At 37.2% G+C, this 24,956-nt stretch overlaps 1 protein-coding gene across 6 annotated transcripts in view; it reads right to left on the bottom strand.

Moving 5' to 3' along the window:
• TMEM38B (transmembrane protein 38B) overlaps nucleotides 1-24,956 on the bottom strand; it is a 92,963-nt gene that overhangs the window by 41,993 nt on the left and 26,014 nt on the right. For all 6 annotated transcript variants that reach the window (XR_013167905.1, XR_013167904.1, XM_077141082.1 and 3 more), the window contains exon 2: nucleotides 19,125-19,281. Coding sequence is in view for 4 of the 6 variants with exons in the window: in XM_077141082.1 (XP_076997197.1) it covers nucleotides 19,125-19,281 (157 nt within the window). In the remaining 2 variants the exon portion in view is untranslated. The remainder of the gene's footprint in view (nucleotides 1-19,124; nucleotides 19,282-24,956) is intronic.

Raw genomic sequence — 24,956 nt, 5'->3', positions numbered from 1 at the left:
GAAAATAAGTACATATACTTAAATAGTCAATGTGAAATATATTTTTAATAAAATAAAAATGTCTGATATTACTGAACATTAGATTAAGAAAGGGAAACTTAGTTTCACTTTAACTGTAGTGTTCAAGTAAAATACTCAAAGAAACAACAGCAAAAAATACAAATTATTCCATTTCATTACCTAAATTGAGACTACCTTTAACATGAGTTAAAAACTCATTATAATGATTTCATAGAGAGGTCCTGGTAGAGAGAGGCAAGGGACTGGGATGGGGAGAGCAGGGTGAGTCTGTTCAGCTGTGTCCCCACAGGGGGTGGGTGGCAGTGCACAGGTAAGTACAGATTTGAGGAAGCAGAATATCTCTCCACTCCAACTTGCCCAAGGAGGTAGCTGGGGGGACCTCCCAGCATAACTCCACAGCCAGAGCCCCTGGGGTGATCCCAGGGACATGCCTGGGTGCCCACTGTGAGGGGCATGCCTGTGGGCCTGAGAGGAGAAGGTGGCTCAAGAGTGCCATCTGCTGGGAAGATGCAGTAAGTATAGTCTGGCAAATTCCATATCTGCCTAACTTTTTTTTTTAATTTTTATTTATATTAAAATTCTATTTTTTTTCCTTTCTCTTCTGAGGGCACCAGTCTCAGTCCATTCCCAATATATCTTGCGGTGTTGCATTCTGGCTTTGGAGTCTACACTGCTGAGATGTTTTTTGGGGGGTGTGAGTGCATGGGCCAGGGGTCAAGCCCAGGTCTCCTGTGTGGTAGGCAGGTGTTATGCCACTGAACTACCTGTGTACCCCTGCCTAGTTTTTAACAGACCCTCAAGTAGAATTGCATCCCCTACATGAGATCCAGGCCTTGGCTTGGCGATGAATTACTGACAAATCAAGTGTAAAATGGAAACTTCAATGCAAACCCAGGTAAATACGCTTTTAGACAAGCGAAGAAAACAAACTTGCAAATTAACCTTATTAAAATAATCAAATGCCTCGTACACATAAACCATAAAGCAAGTAAAGATTCGGGCAAATATGGCCCAACCAAATGATCAAATCAAAACACCAGAGGGGAAACAAAATATGGCACTACATAAAGGTATTTATAAAGGATATCAGAAGACACTAGAAAAGCATAAAGAAGAATTCAAAAGATTAAATAGCAAAATAACAGATCTCACAGAAATGAAAGATACTGTAGATCAAATAAATATACTAGAGACACACAACAGCAGATTCAAAAAAGTGGGAAGGAAGAATAAATGAGCTAGAAAACAGAATATTGAACTACAGCACACAAAATAAATAATGGCAAGAAAGATGGAAAAAAATGGAACTGGATCTCAATGAAAATGATGGACAACAAAAGGTGTACAAATGTAAGAATCATTGGTGTACCAAAAAGAAGAAGAGAAAAGGACTGGGAAGGTTAGTTGAAGGTATAATCAGAGAAAACTTCTTAACCTTTATAAAAGACATAAATATGCAAATCAAAGAAGCCAAAAATGAACCCCAAATAGAATAAATCCAAACAGGCCTATTCCAAGATGCATACTAATCAGACTATCAAATGTTGAAGGCAAGTAGAAAGTTGTGAAAGCAGCATAAGAAAATCAATCTACTACATACAAGGGAAATCACATAAGACTGAGTTCAAAGTACTCAACAGGCCCTGTGAAGGTGATAAGGCAGTGGTATGATATATTTAAGATCCTGTACAAGAATTCTGTTCCCTGCCAAGCTGTCCTTCAAAACTGAGGGAGAGGTAAAATCTTCAAAGACAAATACTGAGAGAACTAGTCAAGGAGAGACCTACCCTACAAGAAATACTAAAGGGAATCCTGTCAGGTGAAGAAAAAAGATAGGAGAGGGAGATCTGTAGGAGGGCACAGAATAAAAGAATACCAGGAAAGGTCATTTAAAGGATAAAAAGGCAGAAGAGGGAAAGAATACATAGACCTAACAAAAACTAAAGGATAAGACGGTAAATTCAAGAACTTCTTTTATAGTAATCATTTTGAATGTTGATGGACTAAACTCACCAATTGAAAAGATACAGATTGGATATGACTCCCAGGGATAAGCCTGGCCCTGCCACTGTGGGATCAACAATACCGTCCTGACCAAAAGGGGAAAAGAAGGGAACAAATAAGCCATCAGAGGCTGAGAGAGTTCAAATAGAGTCAACAGGCTACTCTGGAGGTCAATCTTACACAAGTTTCAGTTAGACACTGCTACCTACCATAACCAAAACCGTTGCCAATCCTAAAGAACACATAGGCTATTATAGAAGATTCTACAAAGGTCCCATGTACAAGGGTAACTTTCCAGAAAACTTACAACATCCAGAGGGGTCTCTGGATAAGATAGGTCCTGAAATGCAGAGGAGCCATCCTCTCCAGAAGATCAAATAGTTCCACTCCCCTATTCCACATTATCAACAGCCCCTTTCAACATGAAAAAGTTAAGATGGGCATAGCCCAAATACCCTTAAAGAGTGGGAGAAAGATAAAAGGTGATGGTGTAGTTAAACAGAGAACGTAGGGCTTAACAAATGAGTATGATTACTGAATCATTATAATGATATTTGTTTTAGTCTCCAGTGTCTTAGAGCAACTAGAAAAATCAAAAATTGTGAAACTGTGACCCATACAGAACTCTGAAATCTGTTCTATAACTAACTGTTGTGATGTGCTTTGAAATGTATTGCTTTTATGTATAAATGTTTTCACAAAAAAGAAAAAAAAGTTGATTGTGATGATAAATGCACAACTATAAAGTATATAGATGCATTACATTTTTCAGTCCATTCTTCCAATCTGAATCTTTTTAAAATTATTTATTTTTTATTGCCATATATTATATATATAAAAAACATTTTGGATGATTATATGATTTGTGAATATATAATTGTGATAGTTAGATTCAGTTGTCAACTTGGCCAGGTGAGCATACCTAGTTCTGTTGCTGCAGACATAAGCCAATGGTACGTGAACCTCATCTGTTGCTAATTACACCCACAGTCGGCTAAGAGGCGTGTCTGCTGCAATGAGTGATGTTTGACTTAATTACGTGGTGCTTAAATGAGAGAAGGCAACATAGCACAGCCTAAGCAGCTCAGCATTTCTCATCTCAGCACTAGCAGCTCAGCCCAGGCCTTTGGAGAAGCAGAAAGAAGTCACCCCGGGGAAAGCTGTTGGAACCCAGGGGCCTGGAGAGACCAGCAGAGACCATCTTGTGCCTTCCACGTAAGAAAGAACCTCAGTGGAAAGTTAGCTGCCTTTCCTCTGAAGAACCAACAAAATAAATCCCCTTGTATTAAAAGCCAATCCGTCTCTGGTGTGTTGCATTCCAGCAGCTAGAAAACTAGAACATAATATACAGCAATAAAAAATTAATAATTTTAAAAAGATTCAGATTGGAAGAATGGACTAAAAAATGTAATGCATCTATATACTATTTACAAAAGATGTACATTAGACCCAAGTACACAGTGGATTGAAAGTGAAAGGATGGGAAAAAAATGTTCTCCAAAAGAAAGCATGATTGGCTATACTAATATCAGATAAAATAAACGCTAAATGTAAAGACATCATAAGAGACAAAGAAGGGCACGAAATATTAATAAAAAGGACAATTCACCAAGAGGAAATAATTATAAATGTTTATGCTCCCAATCAAGGAGCTCCAAAGAACATGAGGCTAACTGGTAAAACTGAAGGGAGCAAAAGCCATTTCAACAATAATAGCAGGAGACTTCCAATATTACCACTATACACTATAGACAGAACAACCAGACACAGGACCAACAAGGTCCACTAGTATTTCCATCTACCCCAATTTATTTTACCATTCGTCTCTTCCGTTATCTATTTATTCTTTTATCCATATTTTTTTACTCATCTGTCCATACCCTGCATAAAAGGAGCATCAGACACAAGGTTTTCATAACACACAGTCACACTGTAAATGTTATACCTTTATACAATAGTGTTCAAGAATCAAGGCTACTGGAACACTGCTCAAGAACATCGTACTTTTACACAACCAGTGATCAAGGGAGAAATTGCTAAGAAATTGGTAAATATCTGGAAATAAATGAACATGGGTGCATATCACAATTTATGGGGTGCAGCAAAGGTAGTGGTGAGAGGGAAATTTATTACCCTAAATGCTATATTAAAAAACAAGAATGAGCAAAAATCAAGGACTTAACTGTTCACCTGGAGAAATTAAAGAAAGAACAGCAAACTAATCCCATACCATTAGATGAAGAGAAATAACAAAGATTTAAGTAAAAATAAAAATAAAAAAAACTGGAGAATAACAACAAAAAAACAACAGAAACAATAAAACCAAAAGTTGGTTCCTAAAAAAAAAATCAATAAAATCGATGGACCCTCAGGTAGGCTGACAAAGAAAAGAAGAGAGAAGACACAAACAAAATCAGAAATGAGATGGGAGTCATTACCATGGTTCCTGAAGATATTTTTAAAACCATAATACTATGAACAACTGTAGCCAACAAACTAGATAACTTAGACGAAATAGATAAATTCTTAGGAAGACACGAACTACCTACACTAACGTGAGAAGAGACAGATCTCAACACAATTACAAGTAAAGAGATTCAATTGCTATCAAAAAACTTCCTACAAAGAAAAGCCCAGGACCAGACAGTTTCATAGGGGAATTCTACCAAACATTTCAAAAAGAACTAACACCTACCATTCCTGCTTAAACTCTTCCAAAAACTGAGGGAAAAGCAACACTACCAACTCATTTTATGAAGCGAACATCACTCTAACACCAAAACTGGATAAAGACGCTACAAGAAAGGAAAACTAAGTCCAATCTTCCTTACAAACACAGATGCAAAAATTCTCAACAGGGCAGGCCACGGTGGCTCAGCAGGCAAGAACACTTGCCTGCCATGCCAGAGGACCCGGGTTTGATTCCGGGTGCCTGCCCATGTATTAAAAAAAAAAAAAAAAAAAAATCTCAACAAAATACTAGCAAATCGAATCCAACAACACATTAGAAGAATTATACATTACAACCAAGTGGGGTTTATACCAGGAATGCAAGGGTGGTTCAACATAAGAAAATCAATCAATGTAATACAACACTTAAGTTGAAAGGGAAAAAAATCACACGATCATCTCAACTGACACTGAAAAAGCATTCAACAAAATTCAGCATCCTTTACTGATAAAAACACTTCAAAACATTAGAATCAAAGGAAACTTCCTCAATATCGTAAAGGGCATATATGCGAAAAACCCATAGTCAGCTGCATACTCAACAGTAAGAGACTGAAAGCACTCCCCCTAAGATTGGAAACAAGACAAGGATGCCTACTGTCACCACTACTATTCAACATTATACTAGAAGTCCTAGCTAAAGTGATCAGGCAGAAGAAAGAAATAAAAGGCATTTAAATAAGAAAGGAAGAAATAAAACTTTCAATATTTGTAGATTACATGATGCTATACTTGGAATACCCTGAGAATTCTATGACAAATCTAGTTGAGCTAATAAGCAAATTCAGCAAAGTGGAAGGATACAATATTAATTTACAAAAATCAATAATGTTCTTATACATAGGTAACGACCTAATTCAGGAGGCAATTAAGGGGAAAAAATCCATTCAAAATAGCAACCAAAAGAATCAACTATCTAGGGACAAGCTTGACAAGGGATGTCAAGGATATGTACAGAGAAAACTACAAAATACTGATAAAAGAAATCAAAGATGACATAAGTGGATGGAAAGACATTCCATGCTCATGAACAGGAATATTGAATGGTATGAAGATGTTAATTCTACCCAAACTGATCTACAGACTCAATGTACTACCAATCAGAATCCCAAAATCTACTTTGAACACTTGGAAAAGCTGATTATCTAATTTATATGGAAGGAAAAGAGACCTCATATAGCTAAAATATCCTAAAAAAGAATGAAGCAGGCAGACTATCACTTCCTGATTGTAAAGCTTACTATAATGCCACAGTGGTCAAAACAGCATGGTAGTACACAAAGATAGAAGTATCAACCAATGGAACAGAATCTAGAATACAGAGACAGATCACCAAATTTATGGACATTTGATCTGCAAAAAGTCCCCCAAATTCACTGAACTGGGACCAAACTGTCTTTTCAATAAATGGACAAAGGAAAATTGGATATCAACAGCCAAAAGAATGAAAGAGGAACCCTACATTACACCTGATACAAAAGTTAATTCAAAATGGATTAAAGACTGAAATATAAGAGCAAGTATCATAAAACTTCTCAAAGAAAATGCAAGGAAACACCGTCAAGATCTAGTTAGTAATAGGAGGCAGCGTCTTAAACTTTACCCCTAAAGCACAAGCAGCAGTGAAATGACAAACTCTGGGATCCTTCTGTAACCAATCGTTGAAGTGTGCTTTGAAAATTATTACTTATTTCTTTCTTTGCTTTGTATATATGTTATATTATACAATAAAAAGTTTTTTAAAAAATCACAATGAGATATGTTTTACATTGACTGAAATGTCCAGAACCAAAAATACTGACAATAGCACATGTTGATGAGGGTATGGAACAACTGGAACTCACATGCACTGCTGCTGAGAATGTAAAATGGTACAACCACTTTGGAAACTGGCAATTGGTTACAAAGGTAAACACACCTCTATCCTATGCCCCAGATATTCTACTCCTAGATATTTACCCACAAGAATGAAAATACATGTCCACACAAAGATCTATAAATAACTGTTCACAGAAATTTTATTCAGAATGACGAAAAACTGGAAACAAATGTCCAACGGCAGGTGGAATGGACTAACTACTACACAATAAAAGATTAAAACTACTGCGCACTGGTTTGAAACTGTTATGTACCCCAGAAAAGCCACATTATTTTAATCCCCCCTGAGGGGGCAGACCTACTGATGGGTAGGATCTTTTGATTAGATTGTTTTCCATGGAGATGTGACTCCACCCATTCAAGGTGGGTCTTAATCAGCTTACTGGAGTCCTTTAAGAAGGAAATATTTTGGAAAAAGCACAGACACAGACATTTAGAGATGCAGAAGGACCTGAGGAGCTGAGAGAGCCATTTTAGAAACCAACCCAGGAGAGAAGGGCCAGCAGATGTTGCCATGTGTCTTCCCATGTGATAGAGAAACTCCAGATGCAATTGGCCTTTCTTGAGGGGAGGCATCTTGGTGATGCTTTAATTTGGACATTTTCATGGTCTTACAATGTAAACTTGTAACTATAAATTACTTTGTAACTTGTAAAAGTCAATCCACTTGTGGTGCATTGCATTCTAGCAGCAGCCCCAAGATAATTGGGGCTGAGTGGACAGGACCATGAGGGAACTTTTCCAAGGTGATGCAAATATTCCACATCTTGTTTGTAGGTGTGTATATACAATAATCAAAATACATCAAATTGAACATTTAAAATCTGTGCATTTTATTGCATTTTAAAAATCACATATAACACACAAACCATCTTTCTCAAATCCAGGTTCATTTCTAAAATAAATCCAATTGGCACAATATTGCATTTTTTAATACTCTGTATTATTTTCATTCCCTTTCTGCCTCTTTTCCAATCTGAGATCCTCCCAACAAGCTAATCTTTGACAGACCATGCAATCTTCTACGATGTTTCCAGCCAAGTTGTGCTGAACCAAACTCTCATATAGCAGTGACAAAAGTCTTTATTTGGAGGAGCATCCCCTAGAAATTCAAACTCCATGGCTTTGAGATTTATTTACCCCTAAAATATAGTCCCCAGGGCGGGCCGCGGTGGCTCAGCGGGCAAAGTGCTTGCCTGCCATGCCGGAGGACCTCGGTTCGATTCCCGGCCCCAGCCCATGTAAAAAACAAGCAAACAAACAAAATACAATAAAACAAGAAAATGTTTAAAGATGTTTCCCTTTCTTCCTTCCTTCCATCCTTCCTTCCTTCTCTCTGTCTTTCCTTCCCTTCCTCCCTCTCTCTAAAAAAAAAAAAAAAAAAAAAATATAGTCCCCAAATGTGATCTTACTATTACTTCAAAATTATCTGCAAAACTTAAACTGGGGGCGGGTATATGGAAAACTGTTATTTGCTGTATGACCATTTTTTAAACCTACAACTTCTCTAATAAAGAAAAATTAAATACAAAAAACATATATATAGGGAAACATCTTCAAGACCTAGTAATAGGAGGTAGTTTCTTAAATTTTATACCCAAAACACAAAGAAAGAAAAAATAGATAAATGAGAACTCCTTAAAATCAAAAGCTTCTATGCCTCAAAGGACTTTGTCAAAAAGATGAGGCAACCAACTCAATGGGAGAAAATATTTGCAAACCACATATTGGATAAAGGTTTGATATCCTGTGTATTTAAAAAATTATACAACTCAACAACAAAAAAAACAACTCAATCATAAAATAGGCAAAAGATATAAATACAAATCAAGTTATCAAGTTGCCCTACAACCTGGCAATACCAACACTCTGCATATATCCAGAAGAGCTGAAAGCAGTGACACAAACAGACAACTGCACACCAGTGTCCACAGTGGTACTTTTCACAATTGCCAAAGATGGAAACAATCCATGTGCTCATCAAAAGAAAGTGGATAAACAAAATGTGGTATATAAATACTTATCCAGCAGTAAGACATAATGAGGTCTCAAAGCATATGATAACATGGATGAACCTTGAGGACATAATGCCAAGTGAAATAAGTCAGACACAAAATGATAGATACAGTATATTTTGCTATTTTGACCCTAAAGATAATCTCCAAGGTTTACACTATAAAATACAGGGGACCTAGAGGTGCACAAAAGCTAGTGACAGGGGAAATGTTATCCAACGAGGTTGAATTTAAATGTAAGGGAATGGACAGAAGTTATAGTAGGTAATTTGTGAGGTTACAAGAAACACTGCAATACTGAAAATGAATATGATTTAAAGGGGAAGTGTAGTGCCATGTATCCCACTGATCAAATACACAATTATAAATAAGTTCTTGGATGAACTCCTTCAAAGGTTTGGTCTTGCACAAAGAGTCTAATAGAAGGATATAGGAGGTAAACTAATATTTCATGCTATGACCTATAGTTAAAAGTAAGAGAGCAACAATACCACAGCATATCAGGGGTAAACAATTGGGAGGGAGAGACAAGAGAATAGGGGAGGTTTGATTTGATATTTGGTGAGGCTGTGTTTATCATTTGTCTCTTTGGACCAATGAAAACTGTTTAAAATTGAGAGTGCTGCTGACCGTACAACCAAGTGAAGATATCGTGCTGGTTTGAAGCTATTATGTATCCCTGAAAAGCCATGCCCTTTAATCCTCATTTAATATTGCTAGGTGGGACCTTTTTTGATTGTTCCCATGGAGATATGGCCCACCCAACTGTGGGTGGTAACTTTTGATTAGATGGATTTCATGGAGGTACGTCTCCACCCATTCAAGGCGGGGTTTGCTTACTGGAGCCCTTTAAGAGGGAACAATTTTGGAAACAGCTTTGGAGCTACCAGAACCGACAGATCCAACAGAACAGACAGAGCTCCGGGGAAGCCACTAAAGAAGCCTGGAGAGAAAGTTAGCAGACGTTGCCATGAGCCTTTCCAGTTGAGAGAGAAATCTTGAACATCATTGGCCTATTTGAATCAAAGAATCTTTCGCTAGGCGCCTTAATTTGGACATTTTTATAGCCTTGCCTCAATTTGGACACTTTCACAGTCTTAGAACTGTAATCTTGCCACTTAATAAATTCCCCTTTTTAAAAGCTGTTGTTTCTGGTATATCACTTTCTGGAAGCTTTTAAACTAGAATACACTGTAAGACATGGCTTGTTTATTTTGGACATTATCCATGAAGCCCAATAGATGGAGGGAGCCAAAGGGTACAATAACTGAGAAGCAGAATGGCAAACTGTGATAAATTTATACGATGGAATATGAGGCAACTACAAAAAGGAAGGACATCAAAAGGCTTATAATGAACTGAATAAATCTTGGGGACACTGTGTTTTGCAAAGTAAGCCAGAAACAGAAGAACAAATATGTGAGTCTCTTTCAGAAAATACTCATAAAAAAATTGGTGCCTAGATTGTAAACTCTTATTAGCAGCCATACTTCATCTGAAGTTTTAAGTTTATTTCTAGATTCCGAGACACTGGGGCATATGTATAAGCCAGTATTTCCCTGGAATTTTGAGTACCTCTGTGACACCTAAATTTAGAGCTGGAGTTCTGCAGCTCTGAAAGTCAGCACTGCTACATACAGATAAAGTAACCAAAATAGAGATCAGGTTTCAATTAGAGATAAAAAGGAAGCCAATCTGGTTGGGACAAAGGTAAATCAGAATACAGGGCAAAGTGTATGTCTAGAGCTTCAACTACTGTATAAGACCAAAGGTAAAGAGGTTTATTGTGTCTAGAACCTAAATTTTCTGTAACATACAATCTAAATGAACCTGTCTCGATAGTTCATTTAAACAATCCAAATACATGGAGTCCAGAACAGGAATGAGACCCTGTAATTCCGTATAGTTTAATGTAATTTCCAGACGCATCTGAGACTATGGGGGGCTGCTAATTAAAAAGTATTGGTAGGGCGGGCCATGGTGGCTCAGCAGGCAAGAATGCTTGCCTGCCATGCCAGAGGACCCGGGTTCGATTCCTGGTGCCTGCTCATATAAAAAAAAAAAAAAGTATTGGTAGAAAAATGGGGAAGGAAGAAATGAGACAAGGTAAAGTTTCAGTGTCTTAGAGATTTCAAACAGAGTCAAGAGGATATTCTGAGGTTATTCTTACATATTTTATATATATATATACCTTTTTTAGTTTCTCGTGTATTGAAGCGGCTGGAAGGAAGTACCTGAAACTTCTGAGCTGTGTTCCAGTAGCCCTGATTCTTGAAGACCATTGTATAACGATATAACTTTTACAATGTGACTGTGTGACTACGAAAACCCTGTGTCTGATGCTCCTTTTATCTAGGGTATGGACAGATGAGTAAAAAAATATGGATAAAAAATAAAATAATAGAGGGTAAGGGGTAAAATAAATTGCATAGATTGAAATACTAGTGGTCAATGAGAGGGGGGGTAAGGGATACGGGATGTACGAGTTTTTTCTTTTTTCTTTTTATTTCTTTTTCTGGAACGATGCAAATATTCTAAAAATGATCACGGTGATGAATACACAACAATGTGATGATACTGTGTGCCACTGATTGTATACCATGTATGGGCTGTATGTATGTGAAGATTTGTCAATAAAAATACATATATATATTTGCAGAGTCCCCAGAGGAACTGGGGGGTAAAAAGTATCGGTAGAGTTCCTTGGTGGAGTAGGAAAAAAATATGGAACTATTAAACTTTTCCCAACTGGGGAACTCCTGGTGCTCTCTCAAACATTAGGGACCCCAAAAAAATAGGCTAAGCTCTTGATTTTGAAGCTTGACCTTAAGAAGCTAAGACTACCTATAGTTATGCCTAAGAATTGCTTCCAGAGAAACTATTTTGTTACTCAGTTGTGGCCTCTCCCTCTCTCTAAGCCCAACTCCGCAAAGAAAATCACTACACTCCCCCACGTAGTGGGATATAACATTCAGAGGTGAAAATCTCCCTGACAATGTGGGACAGGACTTGCAGAGATAAGCCTTGCACTAGTTCTGTGGGATAAACAATGCCTTCTGGACCAAAAGGGGGAAAAGAAAGGTAACAAAACAAGATATCAGTGGCTAAGAGAGTTCAAACAGAGTTGAAAGGTTATTTCTGGAGGCTACTCTTATGCAAGCTTCAGTTAGATATTGCTAATTGTCACAGTTTGGCAAATCCCAACCAACATCATGCCTATTAACGCTAAAGAACACCTATGGCTCTAATCGAGTTGTTTCCATGGAGATGTGACCTACCCAATTGTGGGTAGAAACTTTTGATTAGATGGTTTCCATGAAGATGCTTCTCCACCCATTCAAGGTGGGGTTGCTTACTGGAGGCCTTTAAGAGGGAACCATTTTGGAAAAAGCTTTAGAACAAATAGAGCCTATGCTGCCAGAGACTGTAGGAGATAAACAAGGAAAATGCCCCCAAGGGAGCTTCATGAAACAAGAAGCCAGGAGAGAAAGCTAGCAGACAACACCATGTGCCCTCCCAGCTAAGAGAGAAACCCCCAAACTTCATCAGTCTTTCTTGAGTGAAGGTAACCTCTTGTTGGTGCCTTAATTTGGACATTTTCACAGTCTTAGAACTGTAAACTTGCAATTTAATAAATTTCCTTTTTTTTTTGCACAGGCAAGCACTGGGAATCAAACCTGGGTCTTCGGCATGGCAGGCAAGAACTCTGCCTGCTGAGCCACTGCAGCCCACCCTAAATTCCCCTTTTAAAAAGCTGTTCTCTTTCTGGTATATCACATACCAGCAGCTTTCAAACTAGAACAGCCTGAAACTCAGAGGGGCCAGCCTCTTCAAGAATATCAACTAATTCCATCCCTCTATCCTATATTATCAACACCCCTTTTCAACATGAGAAAGTTAGAAAGGACACAGCCCAAAGATCCTTTTAGAGTGGGAGAAGGATCAAAGGAGAAGGAGGAGTTATAACAGAGAAGATAAGCTTTAACAAATGAGTATGACTACTCAGTCACTATATTGGTATTTTTTTGGCCTCCAGTGTTTTGGAGCAGCTAGAAGGAAAACTTAAATTGGTAGAATGGTAACCCATACCAAACTATGAAATCTGTTCTGTAGCTGCTTGCAGGAGTATACTTTGAAAATTACTGCTTTTTCTTTATATATATGTTATATTTCACACACACACACATACACACACGCAAAAAAAAAATTTTAAACTTCACTATGATAGAAGCAATCCTGGACATATGGTCTAAAATTTGTAATCACTATCTCTACTTCAGAATAAGTCTTTATCTAATCAGATATTTCTAAAGTGCACCTACAATTAGATAACAATTTAATCAGAAAACTGTTTTCATTTCAAATGTTAAATGGCCACAAGGAAAAAGAACAACTGTTTACTGTGCTCAGTAGACTTATAAGTAAAGAGAACAGACCGATGGCTCCCTAAACAACCAATCCTGTTCTGTAACACAGTGTACTGGTTTAAAAGGATGTATGTACCCTAGAAAAGCCATGTTTTAATTAGAATCTCATTTTGTAAAGGCAGAATAATCCCTATCCAATACTGTATGTTTGAATCTGTAATCAGATCATCTTCCTGGAGATGTAATCCAATCAAGAGTGGTTGTTAAACTGGATTAGGTGGAGACGTGTCTCCACCCATTCCTGTGGGTCTTGATTAGTTTACTGGAATCCTATAACAGAGGAAACATTTTGGAGAAAGGGAGATTCTGAGATATTTCTGAGAGAGCAGAGGATGATATAGCCACAAGAAGCAGAGAGTCTACCAGCCAGCGACCTTTGGAGATGAAGAAGGAAAATGCCTCCCAGGGGGCTTCATGAAACAGGAAGCCAGGAGAGAAAGCTAGCAGATGACGCCATGTTCCCCATGTGCCTTTCCAGCCAAGAAGGAAACCCTGACCATGTTCACCATGTGCCTTCTCACTTGAGAGAGAGAGAGACCCCCTGAACTTCATCAGCCTTCTTGAACCAAGGTATCTTTCTCTGGATGCCTTTGATTGGACATTTCTATAGACTTGTTCTAATTGGGACATTTTCTCAGCCTTAGAACTGTAAACTAACAACTTATTAAATTCCCCCTTTTAAAAGCCATTTTGTTTCTGGTATACTGCATCCCGGCAGCTAGCAAACTAGAACACACAGATTAGTTTATTTTTTTTTAAACTGCCTTAATGACTCAGCCAACAATCATTAAATAATCACCTTCTGTGATCATATTATAATTCACCCCAAAATAATTATTTTACCTTTAACTAAAATTGTAATGTTTAATGTACCTTGAAATTGTAAAGTACCTAAGAGAAACATAAAGGAAAAGAGGGAGGAAATGAAAGAAGATGGTACTTGATTTATCAAGCATTTTTAAGTCATACAGGTTAGGTTAATGGAGAGGAAAACAATGATAAAGAACAGTACAAAATAATACAAGTTAGTCTAGGATAGGATACAAAGGAAGTGCTAGGAAACAGACACAAATACAAACTAACCAGTTTAAATAGAAAAGACAGGAGCAGAATTTATTAATTCCAAGAGTTGAATAGAGAGGAGCTTCCCAGAATTAGTCACTGAGAACTCAGTTTTTATTCTACCATTAATTCCATTCTGATTAAAGAAAATATTTCTTAACTAAGCAAAAGCAGAATGGTAAACTACAGTTCATATTAGCCCAATATGACAGCTTTTATTGTAGAATGACAGGCCTATAAAAATACTGTACCTTTTCTTGTACATTTCCTTATCTAAATGTAGTCTGTTGGACAGCCCTATAAAAATACTATACCTTTTATGTATATTTTCTCATCTAAATGTAGTCTGTTAGCCAAATGTCCAGAATATAATAATTGATAGTCTGAAGTTTAAGGAAAAAATGGAGCAAAAATCAATACATAGTAGAATTATAAAATATTTATTTCCCCTAAAAACAGCGCTTCAAAACAAAAATCAATTCTATGAAAGTGTACATACAATTTTCCAAGCAATACTGAACTGTGGCATACCAAGTTATTGCTTCTCTTTGCCAGCAGATGGTGCTAATCTCTAGCTATGTGCTCTATGAGCTATTGTACTAAAGATGACCTTTCCAACAAGAGCATTCATGGAATCCCACGGCTTCCACATGCTTGAGTTTTAAGTACATTCCAAATTTTACTTCATCCCTCAAACAGAATCAAATGAAGCACAACTTACAAATTCATACTCAATATTAAATTTTTTAAATGCCCAATTTTTTTTCATAAGCATTTGAAAGTATAGAGACTGTGTTTGTATTTCCAGCATACAAAACAATCCAAGGCATAAGCACAGACTATGAAACTAGATGACCAAGGTTTGAATACTGGCTCTAACTACTTGACAGCTTCCACAAGTTATTTAATCCTTGTGTACTTCAGTTATGTTATCTGTTACATATGAATAAAAGAGTATCTATTTCACAGGATTCTTGTGAGGTTTAAGTCCAATAATATATGTAAAGCAATTAGAAAAGTGACTAGAAAACAGTAAATGCTATATGAGTAGTTATTATTATTGCGGTGCTATTGTTTTGTTAATACCTGGCAAAACACCTAAAACCAATTTAATACTCACCAAAAGGGGAATAAATAAAATATAGCCTATTTCTATAATGCAATATTATACAGCAGTAAGACGGAATATACCATAGCTACAGCAAAAACACAGATGAATCTTAATACCATAAGGTTGAATGAAAAAAATCAAGCCTCAGAAAACTATACACAGTATGATAACCCATTGTAAAACTGGGTCAAAGACAAGTAAAAATAAAAATCTATTGTTTAGGTATTTATAAGATACAACTTTTTTAAGAAGACAAGATAAATACAAAATTCAGGATAAAGGTTATCTGTGAGAAAAAGGCAGAGAGATGGGATAGAGGAGGAAAATATGTAGATATATATAAGTTATTGGTCTAATTCTTAAGTTACGTTGGAGGTTCAAAGTGTTCTTACATTGAAAAAATAAAGAGAATCAACCATGGCTGATGAATTAGTGTCATGAACCAAGGATTACAATTTTTCCAATTCTATGCCCTGGAGGTTTGAAAAAAAATTAAAACAAGGAGGTCTAATGTATTTTGCCCACAGTACCTGTTTCAAGAACAACCCACCTGCTGAAACCAACTAAAAGTTCTGGGTAAAATTTTTTTTAAAAAGTATAAATTCATTCATGATCTGGAAGAGAGCAAGTAATTCTCAGGTCCAAAACTAAGGCACAAACCCAGAGAGCTAGGAATCTACTCCATTTAGCTTTCACCATGGTGGCAAACTTTAGCTTCAATTTTTATGTCTTCAGACACCTCAAGAGAAAGGAGACAAAATCTAGGGCCCACATAAGGTAAGGAATTAAAGAAGAACCTCCCCGCCCCCCATAAAGCTAGACTCTCAACATAAGGATGCACCATAAATTATTCACTCTAAGGAAGTACTGAAGAATTGCTTCTTGGGATCTTGGTGCTAAAGAAAGGGGGAAAAGAACTTCCCTGGGAATTCATAATCATAAATAGGCCCTCATGTAGTCAAGAATTTAAAGAGACCCCAAGCTTCTAGTTCCCCCAGGCAGCCAACAAAAGCTAAATAAAATCCTCTCTAAAATAATCCATCTTTTACAGAGTCCTCAAATAATTCTCATAAAGTTCAAAGGAAAATGAACAATTCACTATGATATAATATACAACAGAGAGATACACAAAGATTTCAAATACTGAATTCATCCAAAGAGAATATAAATAAGCTTATGTTTCAAGAAATAAAAGTTTAAAATATAATTAAAGAACAGCAAGCTTGAAATGGATATTGAATTTCTAGAAATGAAAAATAAACTAACCGCAAATAAAAACAGCATACTACATCGACTGCACACCCTGTATGGAATGTTAGTACATTAAGAATATATGTGCTTGTACATTGCTGTATCCATAAAAATTTTTTAAAAAACCATACTAACAATATCTGGAAAGCATCAGTAAACTAAAGGAAAGAATTTACAAAATTATCCAGGATACGAGTAGAGAGAAAATATGATGACAAGAAACATGGAAGAAAGGGTTAGAAAAGGAGATAAGAGGAAGGATTACAGAAAATCACTGAAGACATAACAGCTAAGAATTTTCCAAAACTTACATAAGACACCAGTTTTAGTTCCCAAAACTAACAAAAGACACCAACACCAAAGAGTCCATGATAAGAAAGTCTAAAGGGGTTGGAGCAATTTTGCCCCCATAAACTTTCCAATCAGAAATATCCACGATGTCTCCATTCTGGAATAAGCCCACCCAGAGAAGAAACTGCTAAGGTAGAATCAAACTGAGCAGGATAGGAACAACAGAGAAAAACAAAAGAGAAGGTTCAGGTTAAAATGGAAAAGTCAAACAGACTCAGAAAATTTGAGAAAGCAGGTGACCATCTTTTTGAACACTACACAAAAATAACAGATCTGTAAGCTCTGTGAAATCAGAAAATCTTTCCCAACTCTCTCCTTATTCTAAAAGGTCAAAAAAACTAATTTCACATGAAAATGACCAACAGAAAAAGGTCAAATCCCATACAAAGCTATTACAAGGGGAAAAAAAAGGTTCAGAATAAATCCTTCAGTGACACTGAAAACACCCAGAGAAATTTACCCACAAAACAAATCAAACTTTAACCTATTAATTCCAAACAAGCTGAAGACTGTAATAAAGTGATGCAAGACATGAAAGAACAACATACATAAGAATTAAAACCTGAGAACTGAAGCTACAATACTCAGGAAAGAAACAGAAATAAAAGAGGGGGGGTAAAAAAACAATTTCAGAAATAAAGACCAAACTAGAAGGACACAAAGACAAATAAACACAGCTGATAATTCTTCAAAGAAACAGAATATGAAAAGGAAGAAAATTTAAATTAAAAAAAGGACAGACAGAAAGGATTAAAGAGAGAAGAATAAAAATAGGCATAAAAGAGCCAGCTTACCAATAAACAGTCCCTGAAGAAAACCAAAGCTAAAGAAAAATACAAATACTGAAATAACTTTCTCAATAAAATGTACCCAATAAAAAAAGATATGCAGCTACTAAAAAGAACACATGAACACATTATGTATTTGAGAATACTAACTCCAAATGATCAAAACCAAGACATACTTTAGTGAAATTAGTGAGCTTGAAAAAAAAAAAATCCTTTGGACATCTCAAAAAAAAAAAAATAGCACGTGACCTGTAAGAGAAAGAAAACTGAATTATTATCAGAATTTTGACAGCAACACTTTATACCAGAAGAAAATGGAGTAACGCATTTAAAACATTCAAGGATAGAAAGTATAAGCCAATGATTTTATACCCAGTAAACCTGACTTTCAACTATAAAATATACAAACCATTAACACTTAAGAACTCAAAGACTATTTTTCCTGATGGATCTACTGGAGAATGAATGTAAGTGAATAAAAACTACTAGAGAGACACAGACATAAGGATGATAAGCATTAAATATATAGTTAGCTATAAAACCATGAATGAGAATTAAGTAAGAAATAATATAGTATGTAATGGTTATAATAAGACAATGTAGAATTGTGCATCTATTTTTAAAATGGGAGAATAAGAAGTATATATGCAAAAAATTAATGTTTTCTGTAGTCATATTGGGTAGTAGTAGTATTGTTACTCTAAGGATATAGGATAAAATAAATAATACTGGGATATTCTAATTGTATCATCTCCTGTAGTCTCCTTGATAGACACAAGTCTTGGTGTGAAAGAAAGAGATACACGTGTAATAGAGAAAGGTTAAGAACAGTTCTATGGTCTTGAATTTGAATTACAAGTATCAATTTGAAGTTATGAGTTTACCTTTTGGTTTAAGATGAGAAAGCATAGCATATTTAAAGACAAGCAATTTTATTACATTTCAAGGACTAACTAAGCAAATTCTATAATTCCTTCCTACGCAATTGCAGAAATTCCTTATAACGTCATTTTTGTTCATTTCTTTTAATGAATTTACTGAATTTAGAACAGAACTTGGCACACATTTAACAAATTCCCTGCTCTGACAGAGCCATATTCTAGTGGTATGGGACAGAGCTAGGAATCTAAAATAGCTAGTCAAATTCTTGATTTTATACAGCTGATCATCTGTTTATGGGTTAGGTTCACAAGATAAACTGTTTAGGATCAAATGCCTGATGCCCTTTCACATTTGAACAGCTTCCACTAAAGATACATAAGACGATGATAACAATATGCCTCTGGGAAGAACAAAAGGAAAAGAGTGAGACAGTGACGTAGTTTGCACTTAAAACATTTGACTTCATTTGGGTTCCTTGCCTTGCACATGTATCACCTCTTCAAGAATATAAATATTTTTTAGAGAAAGAAAAAAATTGCATTTTACTAATAATTTACAAAACAATTTTTAAAATAGCTCATAGTCTACCATAATGGCAGCTTACCAGATTGAAGATGCCAATAATATATTAGTGTGGTTTGCAAGAAATCTCAAAGGAGGCTCTGCAAGCAGTACACAGGATAAAATTCCTCCACCAAAACAGTGGAGCATAGCAGTAAACCAGCTTGAAAGAGGATTCCTCAATGCTACTGCCTCTGCTCCTGAAATGATACAGTAAAGATGGGGTCTGAGAAAGTTATGTATTAAACAAGTTCAGAGGTGCGAGGGGCACTAAAGGAAAAAACTTAAATTCATAATTTTCAAGAACTTACTATTATTCATATGTGTAACAATCACAATCTCTATAAACCCAATCTTTTGTTATTAAAGCAAGGCTGAAAACGTTTTCTTAACACCTTGGTGATTTCAAGTACATTTAAAATATTCTGTTCAGGCTCTCACTGTTTTTAATAATCTTCTACTAGGAAACTGGCACTCTCCCCACCTACTGCCTCCTTTCATCCCAAACCCTCCTATAAGTACTCCTACATGCTATTTCAAAGTGATCTATTAAGAAAAAATTGTAATCTTAATTACTTTAGAAAAAAGGGCTGAAATAAACTAAGCATTCACGTAGAGAAGCTAAAAACAGAATACCACAATGCAAACTAGGTAGGGTCTATGTTTAACGGTAACACCATAATATTCTCCCATTAACTGTAAGAAAGGCAATACACCAAAGCTAAATGTCAATAAGAGGGGGATATAAGGGAAGGATATGGGATTTATGTTGTAGGTGTTGTTTCTCCTTTTTATTTTTTTTCATTCTTCATTTTTAATTTTTCCCTCTCTTCTTTCTTTCTTTGCAGAAGGAACAGAAATGTTCTCATACAGATGTGGTGGTGAATGCATAACTATGTGATTATACAGGGAGCCACTGGCTGTTCAGTTATGATAGATTGTATGATATGTGAATAAAACTGTTTAGAAAATAAACAGAAAGATGCAAGTGCTGGAGAAGATGGAGAGAGAGATTCCTCTTCACAGCTGGTAGGGAAGTAGAATGGTACAGCCCCTCTGGAGGTCAGTATGGTAGTTCCACAAGAGACTAAGTATAGAAATGCCATATGATCCCAAAACCCTATTATTTGGTATATATTTGGAAGAACTGAAAGCAGGAACACAAATAGACATTTGCACACTGGGGTTTATGGTGGCATTATTCACGATTTATACTGGATACAGGTGGCCAAAGGGTACATCGACAGATGAACAAAAGGGTCAACTATAATGTAGTCATACAAAGGAATATTAAGTGGCTACAAGATGGAATGAAGTTGTGAGGCATGCAACTAGGTGAATGAAAGAAATTTAAGAACACTATATTGAATGAAATAAGCCAGAAATGAATGGACAAATATCATAAGACCTCGTAAGTAGCTATAATGAGCAAACTGAGAAATGATTTTGTGTGGATAGGTTATTAGCAGATAGTAACTGGGCAGAGACTGGGCAATCAATGATTAAGGAGTACAGAATGTTCCAGTAAGGTTCATTACAAAGATCTAGATTGTAAGCTCTTATAGCAGTCACATCTATTTCTGAGTTTTAACTATTACTTCTAAATTCTGAGATGCTGATCTCTTTGTGTATGACCTGGTAGTTCCCTGGAACTTTGAGTATGTGTGTAACAACTGAGATTCATAGATAGAGTTCTGCAGCCTGAAGGTCAGTACTACCCCATATAGCAACTGTTAAAGAAGCTGAAAAAGAGATCAGTCTTAGTTAGAGAAACCAAAGTTATCTATCCCCGGATAACCTATCTATGTAAATTCAATTCTCAGAGTTTGCTCATTAGAGTTAGTTTATAAGTGAAGCACAAAACTTTCTGTAGCACACTATTTAATCTAAACTGTATAGTCAGTTGATTTAAACAACGTATTTACATGGAACCTAGAATAGGTAATGCAATCTTGTTATTCTGTACTGGTTAATGTGATACCCCAACATATCCAAGAGCATCTTGGGCAGAAAATAAAAAGTATTTGCAATTCCGGAGAAGATGGCGGCTTAGTACGGCGCGTGGGTCTTAGTTCCTCCTCCAGAACAACTAATAAAGAACTAGAAACAGTACAGAACAGCTCCCGGAGCCACGACAGAGACCAGACACACAGTGTACCCCATTCTGGAGCGGCTGGACCGGCTAAGAGACTCTGCTGCAGTGAGGTCCCTGAGAGGCGCGTGCTTCCCCGGGCCGCCGCGGCTGGCGGCCGGAGCCCCTCCCTCCCTCCTTCCCGGGCCGGCTGGGAGCTTCGGATCGGCGGTTCCCCAAGCCGCGGCGGCTGGCGACCGGAGCCCCTTCCACACACGCGGCTTCCCGGGCCGGCTGGGAGCCTCGGATCGGCGGTGCCCCAAGCTGCAGTGGCCCTCCCACACACGGCTTCCCGGGACGGCTGGGAGCCTCGCAACAGCGGTTCTCCAAGCCACGGTGGCCGGCGACTGGAGCCCCTTCCACACACACGGCTTCCCAGGCCAGCTGGGAGCCTCGGATCAGCGGTCCCCCAAGCCACGGCGGCCGGCGTCCCTCCCCCACAGACGACTTTCCGGAGGGAAAGGAAAGAGTCTCCAACAATAGTAGAGACTGAGCCCAACCTAACACCAATAGTGGCATTAATGAACAACTTCTGACTACTAAAAATAGGCCCTCAGCTCAGGCGAAACTGATCAAGGCAGAAGTCGCCGATTGGGCTAACTGAAAAAGAGGAAAGGGGGCGAAACAGAGCCTTCTGCGGTTGTTTCTACGGAGGCTTTGCTGCCTCTGGGCTCAGCACTGGGATTACACAGGTTGCAACTGCCCCCAACGCAGAAACAGGCTGCTTTCAGGGCTCTCTGCCACCTGAAACTTCCCCGCGGGGGGGTGGGGGGGTGAAACGCAACTCAGGTAGAATCCCTCTCTCAAGGAATTCAGATCCCAGGACTTCACAATTTGAAGCCATTAAAACCAGCCTACAACCTTTCCTCTGTCTCCACCACACACCCAGCAGCGAGAGTCTTCCAAAGTTAAAGGAGCCACAATATCTTTTGCTGGTGGGACCCGCAGACAGACAAGTACCACATACTGGGCAGGATAAGAAAAAAAGAGCCCAGAGACTTCACAGGAAAGTCTTTCAACCTGCTGGGTCCCTCACTCAGGGAAATCTGATTAAATGCCCAGACGTCAGCAAAAAATAACAAATCACACCAGGAAAATTGAAGATATGGCCCAGTCAAAGGAACAAAGCAATAGCTCAAATGAGATACAGGAGCTGAGACAACTAATTCTGAATATACGAACAGAAATGGAAAAACTCTTCAAAAACCAAATCAATAAATTGAGGGAGGACATGAAGACGGCCTGGGATCAACAAAAAGAAGAAATGGAAAGTCTGAAAAAAAAAATCACAGAACTTATGGGAATGAAAGACACAGTAGAAGAGATGAAAAAAACAATGGAAACCTACAAAGGTAGATTTAAAGAGACAGAGGCTAGAATTAGTGAACTGGAGGATGGAACATCTGAAATCCAAAAAGAAACAGAAACTATAGGGAAAAGAATGGAAAAATTTGAGCAGGGGATCAGGGAACTGAATGACAATATGAAGCGCACAAATATACGTGTTGTGGGTGTCCCAGAAGGAGAAGAGAAGGGAAAAGGAGGAGAAAAACTAATGGAAGAAATTATCACTGAAAATTTCCCAACTCTTATGAAAGACCTAAAATTACAGATCCAAGAAGTGCAGTGCACCCCAAAGAAAATAGACCCAAATAGGCGTTCTCCAAGACACTTACTAGTTAGAATGTCAGAGGTCAAAGAGAAAGAGAGGATCTTGAAAGCAGCAAGAGAAAAACAATCCATCACATACAAGGGAAACCCAATAAGACTATGTGTAGATTTCTCAGCAGAAACCATGGAAGCTAGAAGACAGTGGGATGATATATTTAAGTTACTAAAAGAGAAAAACTGCCAACCAAGACTCCTATATCCAGCAAAATTGTCCTTCAAAATTAGGGAGAAATTAAAACATTCTCGGACAAAAAGTCATTGAGAGAATTTGTGACCAAGAGACCAGCTCTGCAAGAAATACTAAAGGGAGCACTAGAGTCAGATACGAAAAGACAGAAGAGAGAGGTATGGAGAAGAGTGTAGAAAGAAGGAAAATCAGATATGATATATATATAATGCAAAAGGCAAAATGGTAGAGGAAAGTATTACCCAAACAGTAATAACACTAAATGTTAATGGACTGAATTCCCCAATCAAAAGACACAGACTGGCAGAAGAGATTAAAAAACAGGATCCTTCTATATGCTGTCTACGGGAAACACATCTTAGACCCAAAGATAAACATAGGTTGAAAGTGAAAGGTTGGGAAAAGATATTTCATGCAAATAACAACCAGAAAAGAGCAGGAGTAGCTATACTAATATCCAACAAATTAGATTTCAAATATAAAACAGTTAAAAGAGACAAAGAAGGATACTATCTACTAATAAAAGGAACAATTAAACAAGAAGACATAACAATCATAAATATTTACACACCGAATCAGAATGCCCCCAAATACGTGAGTAATACACTGCAATCACTGAAAAGGGAAATAGACACATCTACCATAATAGTTGGAGACTTCAATTCGCCACTCTCATCAATGGACAGAACATCTAGACAGAGGATCAATAAAGAAACAGAGAATTTGAATATTACAATAAATGAGCTAGACTTAACAGACATTTATAGGACATTACACCCCACAACAGCAGGATACACCTTTTTCTCAAGTGCTCATGGATCATTCTCAAAGATAGACCATATGCTGGGTCACAAAGCAAGTCTTAACAAATTTAAAAAGATTGAAATCATACACAACATTTTCTCGGATCATAAAGGAATGAAGTTGGAAATCAATAATAGGCAGAGTGCCAGAAAATTCACAAATACGTGGAGGCTCAACAACACACTCTTAAACAACCAGTGGGTCAAGGAAGAAATTACAAGAGAAATTAGTAACTATCTTGAGGCGAATGAAAATGAAAACACAACATATCAAAACCTATGCGACGCAGCAAAGGCAGTGCTAAGAGGGAAATTTATTGCCCTAAATGCCTATATCAGAAAAGAAGAAAAGGCAAAAATGCAGGAATTAACTGTCCACTTGGAAGAACTGGAGAAAGAACAGCAAACTAACCCCAAAGCAAGCAAAAGGAAAGGAATAACAAAGATTAGAGCAGAAATAAATGAAATGGAGAACATGAAAACAATAAAGAAAATCAATAAGAGCAGAAGTTCGTTCTATGAGAAAATCAATAAGATTGATGGGCCCTTAGCAAGATGGAAAAGAAGAAGAAGAGAGAGGACGCAAATAAATAAGATCAGAAATGGAAGAAGAGACATAACCACCGACCTCACAGAATAAAGGAGGTAATAACAGGATACTATGAACAACTTTACGCTAATAAATACAACAATGTAGATGAAATGGACAAGTTCCTAGAAAGGCATGAACAACCAACTTTGACTCAAGAAGAAATAGACAACCTCAACAAACCAATCACAAGTAAAGAAATTGAATTAGTCATTCAAAAGCTTCCCAAAAAGAAAAGTCTAGGACCAGACGGCTTCACATGTGAATTCTACCAAACATTTCAGAAAGAATTAGTACCAACTCTGCTCAAACTCTTCAAAAAAATCAAAGTGGAGGGAAAGCTACCTAATTCATTCTATGAAGTCAACATCACCCTCATACCAAAACCAGGCAAAGACATTACAAAAAAAGAAAACTACAGACCAATCTCTCTAATGAATATAGATGCAAAAATCCTCAACAAAATTCTAACAAATCGAATTCAGCAACACATT

The sequence above is a fragment of the Tamandua tetradactyla genome, chromosome 2 (genome assembly GCF_023851605.1).
Source record: "Tamandua tetradactyla isolate mTamTet1 chromosome 2, mTamTet1.pri, whole genome shotgun sequence".
NCBI classification, from domain to species: Eukaryota; Metazoa; Chordata; class Mammalia; order Pilosa; family Myrmecophagidae; genus Tamandua; species Tamandua tetradactyla.
Note: the sequence above shows the minus strand (reverse complement) of the source record. Positions and strands in the feature narration are given on the sequence as shown.